This window comes from Chrysemys picta, chromosome 3 (assembly GCF_011386835.1).
Source record: "Chrysemys picta bellii isolate R12L10 chromosome 3, ASM1138683v2, whole genome shotgun sequence".
NCBI classification, from domain to species: Eukaryota; Metazoa; Chordata; order Testudines; family Emydidae; genus Chrysemys; species Chrysemys picta.
This window is the reverse complement of record NC_088793.1, coordinates 47858386-47874010: the sequence shown is the minus strand read 5'-3', so window position 1 is coordinate 47874010 and position 15625 is coordinate 47858386. Positions and strand designations below refer to the sequence as shown.

Here is a 15625-nt window from a genome sequence, read left to right as displayed (position 1 = left end):
TTCTAGATATTTTAGTTCCACATGAAACACCAATATCAATGCTATAGTCCACTGATAATATCTTACCAAGTTATAAAGTTCATTGTTTCCTAAATCAAGTTCTTCTAGTCTCTGCAGGTGGGTGAGTGATCTGTAAGCAAAGAGAGAACCCAATTAGACTAGACCATCAGAACCCCTAGATACCTGAATGAGCCCTTTCCACTGTATAACCATACGTTCTTCTAGAAAGGGATTTTATTGGGCATAGATTATGTACATTAATATGATACTGAAGAGTACTGGGTTTGTCAGTATAATGTTGTGCCTCTGAAGCATAAAATGCACTATAATTGATCAGATCATTGTCCATTATGCTAATCACCAGTCTTAGCCATGGTCAATACCACATAATTTAGAATAAGTTGAAAACCTCCACAAAATGGATCCAAACCAATTTACAGCTGGATGAAAACGTCTTGCATTACCCTGCATTGATCATATTAAATGGTTTATAAAGCATGTAGGTCAAGATTTGACAAGTCCTTCATATGCCTACTCACCAAGAGCAAATAAAGATTTTTTCCCTGATGAATAAATGTCTTAACTCATCAGCTTTGCAGAATTTCAGCTTGAATTTAAAAAAAAAAAAAAAAGAGCATTTATGGCTTTAAAAGAAGCCTTCTGAATGTGAACAAACAACAGAGCTTTCCTGACACACTTCAGAACAGACCCCTCCTCTGGAGCTTCTGCTTACCTTTCCCCAAGCTGCAGCAGTATGAAGACAAGACGGGTCAGTTTCACTACTGCTATTCAGAACTCTGAGCAGCAGTAAGACTGTCCATTTATAAACAGTTTTACTCTGATGCTGCATGGAAAATCTATCTATTCATACTCTACAGTTCGTTGTGGCGTTTGAAGCACCTTGAGGCAGTTATGAACAGCAGCAACTGGGGAACTACTGGATACATCCACAAGAGAGGAAGACTTAAAAGAGGATGATATAGGAGCAGAGTATCAGAGACACCTATCCCCTGATAGTAGCAGCCAGGAAGCCAAAAGAAGAGACTCTTTACTCCCTTAGTCCCTCAGCAGTGAGGAGACTCTGGGGTACTGGGAAGAAAGAATGGAAAAATCTTCCTCTTCCAATAGCCAAAAGGGAGTAAGGAGTTCAAAAACAGTCAGATGTCCAAGCAGGGGTGGACACAAAAAAAAAGACTTGACTCCCTGTACCTGGTGCAGACACAGCACCCCAATAGAAATCCTAGGACCTTCTTTCTTTCATAGCAGGAGTAGGGAGTGAGGTTGAGTTTCTCATTAGATGTTGTCAGGGGATGTCAGAGGCGCTTATCTCCAGGTTTGCAAAGTTTCTGTAAATTACTCAACCTCTAAGTGCTTATTTACACTTAAAAAAAAATAAAAACGTAAAGCTCCACACAGGTTTAATACAGCTCACATAGTGAATGTTAAAAGTTTTGAACATGAGAGCTACTTTCATTTGCATAATAATTAATATTGGTCATGAAATGATTCAAGCTTCCACCTCTTTAATAACTTGGCATTAGTTTAGAGTATTTAGCTATTCAGTATATTCTGCACATTTCTATTACATTGACATATTACACAGGTAAAACTGATTTGCACACAGCCTTCAGACTCCTGTTCCTAACCAGTGATGAACAAAGTTCCTGAGGCAACTTGCTATTTATTAAGGGAGAGGTACAGCCCGTAACTATTCACTCATTATGCAGGAGACTGAAAACACCTTGTATTCATCCACAAATTAAATGAGGGCCAGAGAAAATACTAACTTCAGACTTTTTTTTTTTTTTTTTTTAGGATGGGCATATATTAAAGCACACACGACCACAGACACACATGCAATGGAACTTACTCAGGTAAGTATGTCAGCAGATTCTCTCTTAGTTCCAAGGAGGCCAGGTTAAAAAGGCTAAAAGATAAATAATAATTTTTGAAACCATCTTAAGATATTTTCTTTAATAATTTCAGTAACTAAGGAAAAAGGAAGTTTTTATACAGTGTATTTCAGTGATCTCCAATGGAAGTCATCCCGCAATAATTTCTTTTTTAAAATCTCCCCACACTTCATTTCACATGATTGCTTGATAGACTAAAGAGAGAAATTTTAAAATTTAGACTTTTTTTGTTAAAAAACAAATCAAGAAAGGAAGCAATCAACGCAGGAAGTAACACCCCACATTTTCACTTTAATAAAAAGGTCAGTGGTATTAAATTACTAAAAAGTGAATGTAGGTTTTTTTAGTCATTATATGAAAGTAATTTTACTTATTGGCTTTTAGATTATGACATGTGGGCTGTAACAAGTTACAGCAGCAGCAACTAAACTCATCTCTGGCTATACACAACTTGACAACTATGGCATGCTCATTATCATAAGTGACAGTATGTTTCTAAGCCGTTTGCTTACTCCATAACCCAAGCTTTTACTAACATCACCATAGTAACATTCAGATTTTTCAGGGTTTTATTTATGACTAAATGGAACACAAGGAGTCAGACATTATCCCAATGCTATAATCTGTTTTAATCCTCTAGCATCCTAGGAAAAAATAAAAACCAGATACTGTATCTACAAATAAAAAGCAGTTCTCTACGACATAATATGCCCTGCCTTACTTGAGTGCTAAAGGTATAATTTTGTTTTTGGACAAAGTGAAGTAAAAAAAATAAAGTATTTGTAGCTACTATTGCAAACAGAAATGCAATCACTGTCCTATTCTTCAGCCAAATCTGAATTCAAACAAAAACTAAATTTAAAACATTTCTAACATTGATTATATCCAACACTGGAGAATTTATTACTAGAATGAGGATACATGAAGTTGAATGGGTACCTTAGTATAAAAACCCACCAATGAGAATATTTGCAAATAAAGATTTTTCTTCTGAATCAATACAAGAAACTGGTGGATCAAGTATCCCCAATGATGAGATGCTAGTACCCTGACTAGGAATCTAAAGTAACTTTTTAAACAGAGTAATTTAACAACTGCAGTGGTTCTCAAACTTATTTGCCTCCCCGCCCCGTGTGTCTGTAGTCACTTACACGCCTCTCTGCCCTACAAGTACATATACTGCTGCCCAGCTCTGAAGTAAGAGCGGAGAGCAGCGGCTGCTGGCCAGGCGCCCAGCTCTGAAGGCAGCACCGCGACAGCAGCAGCACAGAAGTAAGGGCAGCAATATGAGAAGTGATATTTGTCAACATCACTTTTCACAGCAAATTTAGCACCTCATTGCCACCCACACTTCTGCGCTGCTGCTGCCACCCCAGGGCTGACAGCTGGAGCCCTTCTGTCACCTCCCGGTGAGGTATTGAGGAAGGACAGGAAAGGAGAGCCCGAGGCCAGGCAGTGGGACTGCAGCTGTCCCCCTTATCCCATCTCCCACCTCCTGGGTGTGCACAGCCCTTGTACACGAGCCCCAGCTGCCCGGGGCTGACAGCTGGAACTCTAAAAACCACACACAGCTCATGCCTTCCTTGACATGTTATTGCGCTTCCCTTGGGAAGCCTGCCCCATAGTTTGGGAACTGCTGAAAACTACTGCAACAAATTACCAAGAGGTATGTTAAATTCTCTACAGCTGGAGTCTTTGGCTATCTTTAGAAAGATGTGCTCTAATTCAACCACAGGATACTGGGGTCCATATAGAAGTCACTGGGTGAAATATCTTGGCCTGAGTTATTGCCAGAGGTTAGACTACATTACAACAGCTCTTTCTAGCCTTAAAAGCTATGAATTTCGCATTTCTTTAACAGGAAGTAGTCTGGAATATACCACATGGTTAAGGGGTTTTTTTGTTTGTTTGTTTTTTAAAAGTATTATTACATGTTCAAAGAAAAGATATAATGAAAATACCCCAATTGTTAACGCAACACTGAGATCATAATCAAACAACAAATCGGAAAGCTTTTTTCCTTAATGTCCAACAACATATGGTGGGACTCACGTTTCCTGGTAATCTAAAAATTGTTAAACCATAGTTGATAGATAATAATTTGCAAGTTACAAGGTCATATAGTGTCTGACTTCCTCATGTAGCCAAGTGTATCAAGAGAAAAGACTGACCATGAGGCAGAACTGTATCCCTCCTGTCAAACAGATCCAAGGGCAACAGAATGCAAGCATGCTCCCCATTCAACATGTTCCCCCACCAGACTGCTGCAAGACTCCTGTTGTTGACATCACTGACTAATTTCCACAAAAAAACTCTTTTAAATGTCTGTGCTATACCGCTTGTGATTCCCTACCACTATATTTCTCCTATATCCTTCCAATATCTCTCCACACAATCTCCCCCTTCCCTATTCAATCTCTTTCGAGTTCTGTGTTCTCTTTCATACCCCACTCTCTCAGACTCAAACATCTCCAAGATCTACTTTTGGTAAAAGTAGATTAAAAGCCAAGATGCATTTATTCCCACTAAGCTATCTCAAGATTGTGAATTTATAAACCCATGTTCATCTTCTCCTTCCCCCCCCATCCTCCCTCTTTTTGAATAATACAAACTCTTAAGTAGAGCTGTTTTATTCAAGTTCTTACACCACACCTGTCACAATCTACCCTGATTCCCTTTTGTGGGCAGACTTAAGAGCCACAAGTAACACATTAACCCTAAAAAATGGTGGGGTGGGGGGGAAGAGAGTTAGAAGAGTACATTTTACCTGTAACCCCAATAAAGTCTTCCAGAGATTAGGGCATATACCTCAACCCCTTTCCAAAAGGAGAATATTGGCACAATTCAAATCTTACAGAGGTCAGCATCTTTAATTTGTCTCTGAACTGATCATTAGGGTCTCTTCAAAGTAAGTAATAAGACCAAATCAATGCATGTCCAAGTTAAACATGGTCTTGCTTATTCTGTAAATTTGAGGTTGAACTAACAGGGATTTACTCTACTGAAGACATTACAACTTCAGATAGCAACAATAACCCACCACGATAAACTGAATATATATCAACTGCAGTTCCAAAAAGCCCTATGTACACATCAGCCAGAGATTAATTCAAGTCTTCTTAATGTGATTTTAATCTTATTGCCACATGGTCCAGAATGCACTAAAATCTGAGGTAAATTTAATTACCTTGGAATTTACCTTTTGTAACTATTTAGTCTACAGAAAGTTTTCCACAAAAAATTATCCATCTGGAATCACCTCATTATACTGTACCGTCAAACCACTACCCTCACCTCAATTAAATACCCTTGGAAACTCACTTCTCCCACAATAATATTCAGGATCTGTTCTGGTTTAATGATAAATAATTTTAAACTTTAAACCATGTCTACATACCCAAAATGAGTAGCCATGTGATTATAGCGCTATAACTCTGATCCTTCCTTGCTGTACCCTCTAAGTTTTGTGATGACTAAAACTGAACCTCTTCAAGACAAGGACTGTGATTTTGTCTGCTATGAAGTGCCTAGTACACTTTTGGGTGACCATAGGATAAATTAATCATGATAGTTTTGTCCAGTCAATTTATTTTCAGCTAGCTTTGGCTACTGACTTCCCAGATGCTTATTTAGTAATGACTACACTAAAATGAACAAGCAGCTACAGGTCAAGCAAATCTTCAAAAGATGTCAAGAGACTTAGGTGACACTAGTTATTGATCTCACTGTGCTTGGGTGTCAAAGATGTAGCGACAGTGATCAATTTTCTGCATGGGCCTCTTTATCCAAATTCAGTTGGACAGAAAATAACCCTACGTGAACATTTGAGGAACCTTCTTTGTACAACTTATGATATTGGGCACTCTGCTTAGCTATAGCAGACAGCAAACTCCATTTAGAGGGTGCGGTTGGTTGCCTTCTGTTGTTTTCTTAGCTCCATGTTGGACTGAAATTCCAAGAGGTGGTGATGCCGGGGAGTGGAGCCCACAAGCCTGGCTTTGAACGAGTCGGTTTTTAAGGTCTATTAACTAGGGAACAGACACAGCCCAGGCAGACTGAGAATGGCTGAAGGAAGTCCGTTTTCTCCAACATCTCTGAAACAGGTTAGAATTTGGAAAATGGTTCCTTCATTCTGTTGCTGGGGAAATTCCAAGTGTTAGTGATAGAACTTATGAACTCCAGGGACTCTCAGAGCAAGAGAAAGGAAACTTTAGGCAAGAGAGAGGAAGAGGGGTATGCTTCCATAGCAGGGGTTCCTGTTTAACAGTGGCAATAGCCAAGGAAAGAAGATAGCTGATCTACAGGAGGAAGAGACACATACTGTTTTGGAGGAAAAGCCATGTGCAGGAGGAGGGATCCGGGACTCTGCTCTCAACCCAGAGAATGCTCCAGAGTGGTGAGGAAACTGAGGCGGAGAAATATATATAGATATGTTTATTATTTTTGTCTAGATCTGTGTATCTTCTGTGCTAGCTAAGCAAAGAGTAATTGTATTTAGAAACTCTTACAAAACCTGTCATTGTGGCTGTTTGCTTTCTCTTCTGGGAGAATGCATCGCTTAAACTACTGGGGAGCCTGTGAGTTCAGCACTGGTCCTAGAGCCTGGTCCCATTTCTGTAAAGGGGTAAGACAGAGAGCCTGTGCCTAGGAAATGTGCCAGAGTGGCCAAAGGACTGGAGTCCTGGAGCCTATTTAGACCAGGGGAAGTTTACATGGATCTAGTGTATCAGGTCCCAATCCAGCCGCCTGGCAAATATCCAGCCAGGACAAGCTCTACCAGGGCTGCATTTTGACACCTCACTATTCTGCTATTTTTAAAAGCAACTGCACTTAAAAAAGGGCAGAGATATTAATCTCCCCATACGGGGCTGCTGATTTGGGGCTGTTATTTGTATGCATGAGTTACTGGTTATATGATAGAATCTTTGTAACGCTGCACTTGACTCAGTTAAATGCCTAGCACAGGAGAGTCTGGGGTGGATAAGCCTATAGTGCTTCAACCCAGTGTTAAAATTAAAACCACAACCTGTCACTTAAATCCATCCCTGTGCCTGTCTTCATTCACCTCCATGTACTGATCAGTTACTACTTAGAAGCCTTATTTTGCAAATGCCACAAGCTTAGCATTTACTGAAGTGTTTGAAGAACTGGGCTCCTAGGCAGTTTTGCTTTTTGGTGTAAACAGATTTCCTTTACAAATCAATTAAAAGTAGCATTCTAGAGGATTACATTCCAGGCATTTCATAAAAGTTCTATGATTGTACAGCTCACAAATTATAGTGTTATATCCACTGATGTACTTTCCTACCATGGTTTTCCTTCAAATGGTCAAATACTATATGCACATTTACAGTTGCAACTAGTGCTTAATGTCATCATATGTAATTATGGAAAGTTGCATTTCAGACTGAACTTGAAATGGTCATAAAATGATTCATATCTATTATGTGGTACACTGCAAATGATATAGAATTTAAATTAATTTTATTTTCTGTGGAGACTTTCCTGAAGCCGTGTTTAAGCAGAGGTTTTTTTTTTTAGTGGGGTTTTGATTAGGTGCCCATTTTGGGGGCCTTCAATTGGGTAAATATGTATTACAACATGCGTAACAATGAACATAAGTAAAACTCATTCTATGACTAAATTAGTTCCTCCTTTTTACTCTTCTTAATGAAGAGTCTCATAAAATTTAACTAGGCTGTAAAGCCGACAGAATTTAACACTATTCTATAGGTTTTTGGAAGCATCCTATAGGATTCAATAGTAGCAGGGACATAATTCTTTAAGATGGTCAAAATCTACAAAGATTACTAATGAAGTCAATAGGATTTCCCCATTATGAATATAAACATTGTAAATTAAGAAAAATAAAATAAATAAATGGAGATATCCTATCTCCTAGAACTGGAAGGGACCTTGAAAGGTCATTGAGTCCAGCCCCCTGCCTTCGCTAGCAGGACCAAGTGCTGATTTTGCCCCAGATCCCTAGGTGGCCCCCTCAAGGATTGATCTCACAACCCTGGGTTTAGCAGGCCAATGCTCAAACCACTGAGCTATCCCTCCCCACAATAGAGTCCTCAGGAATTCATCTAGTCCAACCCCCTGCTCAAAGGAGGACCAATCCCAACTAAATCATCCCAGGCTTGGTAAATATTAATCATAGAAATGTAAGGATTGAAGGCACCTTGAGAGGTCATCAAGTCTGGCCCCCTCTGCTGTGGCAGGACCAAGTACACCTAGACCATCCCTTACAAGTGATTTTCTGACCTGTTCTTAAAAACCTTCAGTGATGGGTGTGACACTGCACCCCATATCTTCATAGTGATATTAGTATGATATAATTATCCCACAATTATGATGTATTTTATGCAATATAAGGCATCTGAGGTGTCATTGGAAAGGTTATAATTTGCTGAATATGGTTATCCTATGTGTAAGCATGTATCATTTTGTATCCAAAGTTATAAATATTGACGATGTATCTATTTCACATGTAGCTATTACTGGGCAATACTCATTAGGCAAAATGCTCTCAGTCTACATGACTGGCTGGGGATGGCCCATTCAGGTTAATGAGCCATTAGGAAGAAGCAAGAGGCCTTAGGAGAAGCTTATCTCCCACCTGGTGAGCCTACCTGTGAAGGCTCCAAACAGCCAGTGGGGGATGGCTGCTGTGACTCTACAGGGACACAACCAGGTCACCTGGTGCTGGACTCCATCTTGGGATGCCAGTATTTTTCCACTGACTAGCACGGGATCCAAACTTTGAAACAAACAAAGGGTTCCTGCTATATGCAAAAGTTATATAAGGTAGGGGAGTGACTCCCCACCCAAGAAGACTCCTGGAAACACCTGAGGAACAAAGACTGAACTGGGGGAAGTACTGGACCCTGTTAGTATCATCACTTTGGATATGTATAGCAGATTCTCACCCTATCTATTTAGTATATTAAGCTTAGTTTGCATTTGCTATCCCTTATAATCACTTAAAAACTATCTTTTGTAGTTAATAAGTTTGTTTTGCTTGATCTAAACCAGTGCGTGGAAATCATAACTGAGGGGCAGAAAGCTGTTGCCTATTCCTCTGCACATTGAGGGAGGAGGTGAATTTTAGGCACTTAGGCTGTACAGTTCCCTGTGCAGCACAAGACGGTATAATTTTGGGTTTACACTTCAGAGGGGGTGCATGCCTAAGGAGCTGGGACGTGCCCTAGCTGAAGCCTTCCCAGGCAGAGGCTGGTTAAAGACCCCACCTGTAACTGCAGCTGGGTGTGTCCCTACCTGTATGTATGCTGGTGAAAGTGCAGGCTAGATAGAGGGCTTTGCAGCTTGTCACAGCAGTACAGTGTAAAAGGGAGCCCAGGCTAGTGGGTCAGGGGGCTCAGTGGTAGCCCAGTTCTAGGTGGTACCCTGGGGAGGACCAGTCACAATGGGGATTCCACAGCTTTCCTTGGAAGCCTATTCCAGTGCTTAACTACCTCTTCTTCCTAATATCTAATCTAAATCTCCTTGCTGCACATTAAGCCCATTACTTCTTGTACTACCTTCAGTGGACATAGAGAACAAGTGATCACTGTCCTATTTTAACACCCCTTAACATATATGAAGGCTTATCAAGTCCCCCCTCCCAATCTTTTCTTAAGATTAAACATTTCCATGGTTTTTGGGGTGGGGGGTTGGTTTCCCCCTCTCTTCCCAAGCCAAAACGAGGAAGTTAGGCATCTCCATCTCACTGGCAATAATTTTTCTCCTCTCCCCCTCCACCATATCCATGACAAGGGAATCTGGCCAGAAATTGTTATCCTATAGAGAAGGCTATGAAAGATGCTAGCCCTTCCCTACTAGCTCAGCACACTGGGGTGGCCCGGAATAGGGAACACACTGGAAACCCTGTTTGAAGTAGCAATTTTTCAGAAATGTATAGCTTCAGAATGAAGAGGATACAAAAAGCTACTAGCACGGACGGCTCCCCGCACAACACAAAGAAAGAAAGAAGAGTTAGAACATTTGAGCCACCTGTGTTTCCTCCAAGAAGCCCAACATTCAAAAAGTTTTAGTAACAGGAATTTTAACTGCATGTAATTTTACTATGTCTCCAGTAGTTTATAAGTATTTCTATCACTGATATGCAGTTTGGGGTTCCCTGCACACTTATTCTGCTTCAGGTTTCCTTTAACGGGCATTTATGGATTTCACCACAGTATACCAGATACTCCTTTTTGCACTAGTATCTCCAAACAAACATAAGCAAGAGTGGGCACAAGTATTAGAAAGCATCACTATCTACAAGCAGATAAGTATGATCTCAATTATCTACTAACTTTCACATCATCATTTTTATGCTTCAGCGTTAGCAATGTTAACTATTTCATAGTCCTAGGGCCACAAGTTGGAAAGGGGCCACAGGACAAAGAGAAAGCATTTAAAATTATTAGTTTTTGGTATTTCCTAACACAAACGGCATTATACATTTTGAACTGCCTTAAGAACCCAAGAATGGCCATACTGGGTCAGACCAAAGATCCATCTAGCCGAGTATCCTGTCTTTCGACAGTGGCAAATGCCAGGTGCCCCAGAGGGAATGAACAGGTAATCGTCAAGTGATCCATTCCCTGTCGCTCATTCCCAGCTTCTGGCAAATAGAGGCTAGGGACACCATCCCCACCCATCCTGGCTAATAGCCATTGATGGACCTATCCTCCATGAATTTAATCTAGTTCTCTTTTGAACCCTGTTATAGTCTTGGCCTTCACAACAAAGAAGATCACAACCCACACGAAGACAGCTTCACCCAGAACTTGAATGCAGCATCTATTTAACAGTTTAGGTCAGGAAGTAAATAATTCCATATCCAGTAGAAATTGTAGAAGTATTTAGGTAGGCAGTATGTTATTATGGGCCTGATTGTCCGTAGTTGCGGAGAACTCACTACTCAAAGAAAATCAGAGCTACCAGGACTTTATTGAATTACGTTGTGTCAGGTACGGATTCTTGGCCTAGACACTTCTGGGGAACACCTAAAAGTGATCAGAACTTCACATAAATATCAATTGACATATATTCCATTGGCAGAATGCCTCAACACCACATTGAGGAATTGCTTCAGTACCAACTGAATGACCCACAATATTTTTTAAACACTTTTCTTTATCGGTCTTCTAATCAATTGCTCACCCAGCCCAAGGCTGCTTGTAAGAATCTAACCAGACATCCTGGCTACAGAAAAGAGTGACCAACCTGCAATCAAGCTATATAGCAAGCCTTACCTAAGTGAAAATGTAAAATGAGAACACTAGTAAACAAAGGAGGTTACACAATTTATGACCAAGCTTCTCTCAGGTGTTATTAGTCAAGACAGAGTGGTACAAAAATTAACACTTTGCTTAGAGAGGAGTTATTTTATTTGAACTCAAATGCCCTGCACACCTCCCAGAGGAAGTGTTATAGTGAATCACAGGACTGGAAGGGATCTCGAGAGGTCATCTAACCCAATCCCCGGTACTCAAGGCAGGACTAAGTATTATCTAGACAGGTGTTTATCTAACCTGCTTCTTGTCCTATCCTCAGAGGTTAAGAAAAACAATTTGTATCCCTCCTCTTTGGAACAACCTTTTATGTACTTGAAAACTGTTATGTCCCCTCTCACTCTTCTCTTTCCCAGACTAAACAAACCCAATTTTTTCCATCTTCCCTCATAGGTCATGTTTTCTAGACCTTTATTTTTGTTGCTCTTCTCTGGACTTTCTCCTATTTGTCCACATCTTTCCTGAAATGCGGCACCCAGAACTGAACACAATGCTCCAGTTGAGGCCTAATGAGCATGGAACAGAGCAGAAGATTTACTTCTCATGTCTTTCTTACAACACTCCTGCTAATACATCCCAGAATTATGTTCACTTTTTTTTGCAACAGTGTTACATTGTTGACTCATATTTATGGTGCACTATGACCCCCAGATCCCTTTCCGCAGTACTCCTTCCTAGGCAGTCATTTCCCATTTTGTATGTGTGCAACGGATTATTTCTTCCTAATTGGAGTACGTTGCATTGTCCTTATTGAATTTCATCCTATTTACTTCAGAGCATTTCTCCAGTTTGTGCAGATCATTTTGAATTTTAATGCTATCCTCCAAAGCACTTCCAACCCCTCCCAGCTTGGTATTTTCCACAAACTTTATAAGTGTACTATCTAGATCATCATCTAAATCATTGAAGAAGATATTGAACAGTACCTGACCCAGAACTGATCCCTGCAGGACCCCACTCGTTATGCCCTTCTAGCATGACTGTGAAGCACTGATAACTACCCTCTGGGAACGGTTTTCTAACCAGTTTTGCACCCACCTTATAGTAGCTCCATCTAGGTTGCATTTCCCTAGTTTGTTTATGAGAAGATTATGGGAGTCAGTATCAAAAACTTTACTAAAGTGAAGATATACCATGTCTACCACTTCCCCTCTATCCACAAGGCTTGTTACCCTGTCAAAGAAAGCTATCAGGTAGTTTGACATGATTTGTTCCTGACAAATCCAAGCTGTTACTTATCACCTTAGCTAGATGTTTGCAAATTGAGTGCTTAATTAATTGCTCCATTATCTTTCCAGGTACAGAAGTTAAGATGACTGGTTTGTAATCCCCCGGGTTCTCCTTATTTCCCTTTTTGTAGATTGGCACTGTATTTGCCCTTTTCCAGTCGTCGGGAATCTCTCCCGTCTTCCATGATTTTTCTAAGATAATAGCTAATGGCTCAGATATCGCATCAGTCAGTGAAGCTTGGCCATTTAATGCAGATTCTTTAGAAGACTAATTTAGCCAAAATATTTTAATTAGCAATACACAAACTGGTCTGAAAGTTCAGTCACTCTTGACTATTCAGATTCCACCCGTCTCAGCTTGGCCTTAGCTCTCCCAATCTTTAGGTACAACCCTCCAGTAATCTTCCCCTCCCATGAATTTCCACCCATTCCAAAGATTACTGGACCCTGAAGAAAAGGGCTGCTGGGTCTAAGCTACTGTTGAAATCTAATTTTATACACAAATACATTTTAAGAAAGAGCATGGCCAACTTCAGCAGTGGATGGGGCCCATCAAAGATAGTGGAGTCCAGTAGCTCTGACTGTGGAATCTTCAAAAGCATTGCTGGGAAGGAGAATTATGTTGCTTAAAAATATATGGATCAACATATGAGATTTTGGATTTCCTAACTGAACATTCTACAGTTTACTCGGGAATATTCCTGAAATAGGGGTAAATGCTAAGACAATTTATAAGATGAGGTAAGAGTTTCAGCTATTTTCAAAAGCTATTCCATTCAGTTTATTTTCCAGTTTGCTTTTCCACTGCCTCCATTAACAGAATAGCTCAACAAAATTCAGTATTTTATTTAAATATGGAACTTTTAATACTAAGTTAAACACAAGACAAACATTTGACTTACACACAAGTTGATAGATCTATTAAGATCAGAGGTCACTGTATTCATTAAAAGTTTTAAATTGCTATAATAGTGCTCATGAAATACAGTGTAGACACTTTCAAATTCATGAACATTCAGTTTTGCTATTTAATGGAGAGAAGTCTGCAACACACATAGCCTCACCTAATCAAAAGTGCAAAGACTTCTAAAGCTAAGCTTATCGGAGTTTAGCAAACAGAATCAGACAGAGAACCCATAGCATTAACTGAGTATATCTAGCAGTACAAGTAAAAAAATTCCACTTTCTGTATCACTATGAGTTAAGCCTCGCTATGTCATTTGTTGCTTCTGTAACACTGCACTTTAACATGTTTGCATTTTAAGGTACAGTCCATTAACTGAACTCTTCTGCCTTGTTCCATACAACATGTAGAACTACTTTTATTCCACGTGAAGCCATCAGATATCTCAGACTGCAAGTTTATGTCAGTAAAAAAGTGCATCTTTTCCCATCTTACATCAATCTGATGTACACCAACTTTCTTAGCCACAGATCTGTTCATGAAGCCATCAGTGAAAAGTAATAAGACTAACATTTGGTATGCATTTCTGAGACATTTCCATTGCCCCTGTAAAGTCTTTCAATCCACAGATATCAATACAACTTGACCCAAGATTATGGCCATTTTAAGCCTACAAATTACAAAGTAATTCTAAAATCAAAATTAGGTTTTGTGACTTCATCTTTCTGACATATCATCGCAGGATATTTAGCTTTCCATCTGCTCTGGAAAGCATGTCTATATACAAGTTTCTCAAAAGTCTTATGTCTTGTGGAATATTTTAAGTATACAAGACTTGTCAATCGAGACAAATCCTTATCCCCGCTAATCTTTCAATTCTAGTAGTCATAAAAAAAGTGTTACTTGTAACAAGAGGAAAAATATATCTGTGTTTACCTGAATGTTTTCTTTCTTTGAATAGTAAGGTCCACAGATCTGTTACAGTAACTACTTCAGCCTGCTTGCAACTTTGGGGCAGAATCAGACCTCTCAGGCACTAGCAGCAGGTGAATGCCCCACCTCTGACATCCTCTCCACTTGAAACAACTTTCACAGACATGATCATTCCATTCTAGTTTCCTAAACTTACCTGATTGGAGATTATAGTTATGAGGAAGTTTACTTTAATGGGAATAGTGAATATAATAAAACCTGGTACAGGGCTTCAATGGGGTAAAGTGCTGGAAGGACCAGAATGAGCTTCCTAGGTTGTTGCTCTATAGTCTTGGGGTGGAACCAGGGAAGCTGCTCTACGGAAGCATTCAGTGTCAAGGCTTGTACAAAATTCCTTTTTTCTCGACCATGCTGAGAACTTTATAGTAGAGATTTGACCTTTTGCTTGGACACTCTCATACACCTACATTAGAGCCTCTCTGGAGGAATTTAAGGCTCTGCACTGATTAGGCCTCAGCAGGAGTATTGTGTCCGGTTCTGGGCACCACACTTCAGGAAAGAGGTGGACTAATTGTAGAAAGTCCATAGAAAAGCAACAACAATTATTAAAAGTCTAGAATCAATAACCTATGGGGAAAGATTGAAAAAATTGGGTTTGTTTAGTCTGGAGAAGAGAAGACTGAGAGGGGACATGATAACAGTTCTCAAGTACATAAAAGGTTGTTACAGGGAGGGTGAAAAACTGTTCTTGTTAACCTTTGAGGATAGAAGAAGAAGCAATGGGCTTAAATTGCAGCAAGGGAGGTTTAAGGTGGATATTAGGAAAAAGTTCTTTAACTGTCAGGGGGTTTAAGCACTGGAATAAATTGCGTAGGGAGGTTGTGGAATCTCTGGCATTGGACATTTTTAAGAACAGGCTAAACACCTGTCAGGGATGGCCTAGTTATTACGTAGTCCTGCCTTGAGTGTCAATGTCTTTCTAGAATCCATGAGAACGATGATCGCTTCATCCAACCATACATTTTGAACCTATCTGTTCCTGTGTCAAGGACTGCTTTTTCCAACAACAGACCTCCTCAGGCAGACACAGCCAAGGTCCAATGTTAGGTTAATCAAGACCAAGAACCAGTAAGACATAACTAGTATCACTGCCACCCTCTCTTTCCTATCTTTTGTCCTGGGGAGAAGTGGAAAAGAGGTGGGAAGGCATATAGCAGAGACCTTACCCAGCTTTGCAAGAGATCATCCATCACCTTGAAACCAGATCCTGACATATGGAGAGGCCACAGAGCACTTTATTGCCATTTCCAGATGCAAAGAGATCAATCACCAGCCCATCAA

General features: G+C 40.0%; 1 protein-coding gene across 3 annotated transcripts in view; it reads right to left on the bottom strand.

The window, feature by feature from the left end:
* LRRC1 (leucine rich repeat containing 1) overlaps window positions 1-15625 on the bottom strand; it is a 112654-nt gene that overhangs the window by 28812 nt on the left and 68217 nt on the right. For 2 of the 3 annotated variants that reach the window (XM_005300209.5, XM_042848811.2), the window contains exons 5-6: window positions 1871-1927; window positions 67-130 (exon numbers count right to left, since the gene is read on the bottom strand). In XM_005300209.5, coding sequence (XP_005300266.1) covers window positions 67-130; window positions 1871-1927 — 121 coding nt within the window. The remainder of the gene's footprint in view (window positions 1-66; window positions 131-1870; window positions 1928-15625) is intronic. The other variant, XM_042848810.2, reaches the window with a different exon arrangement.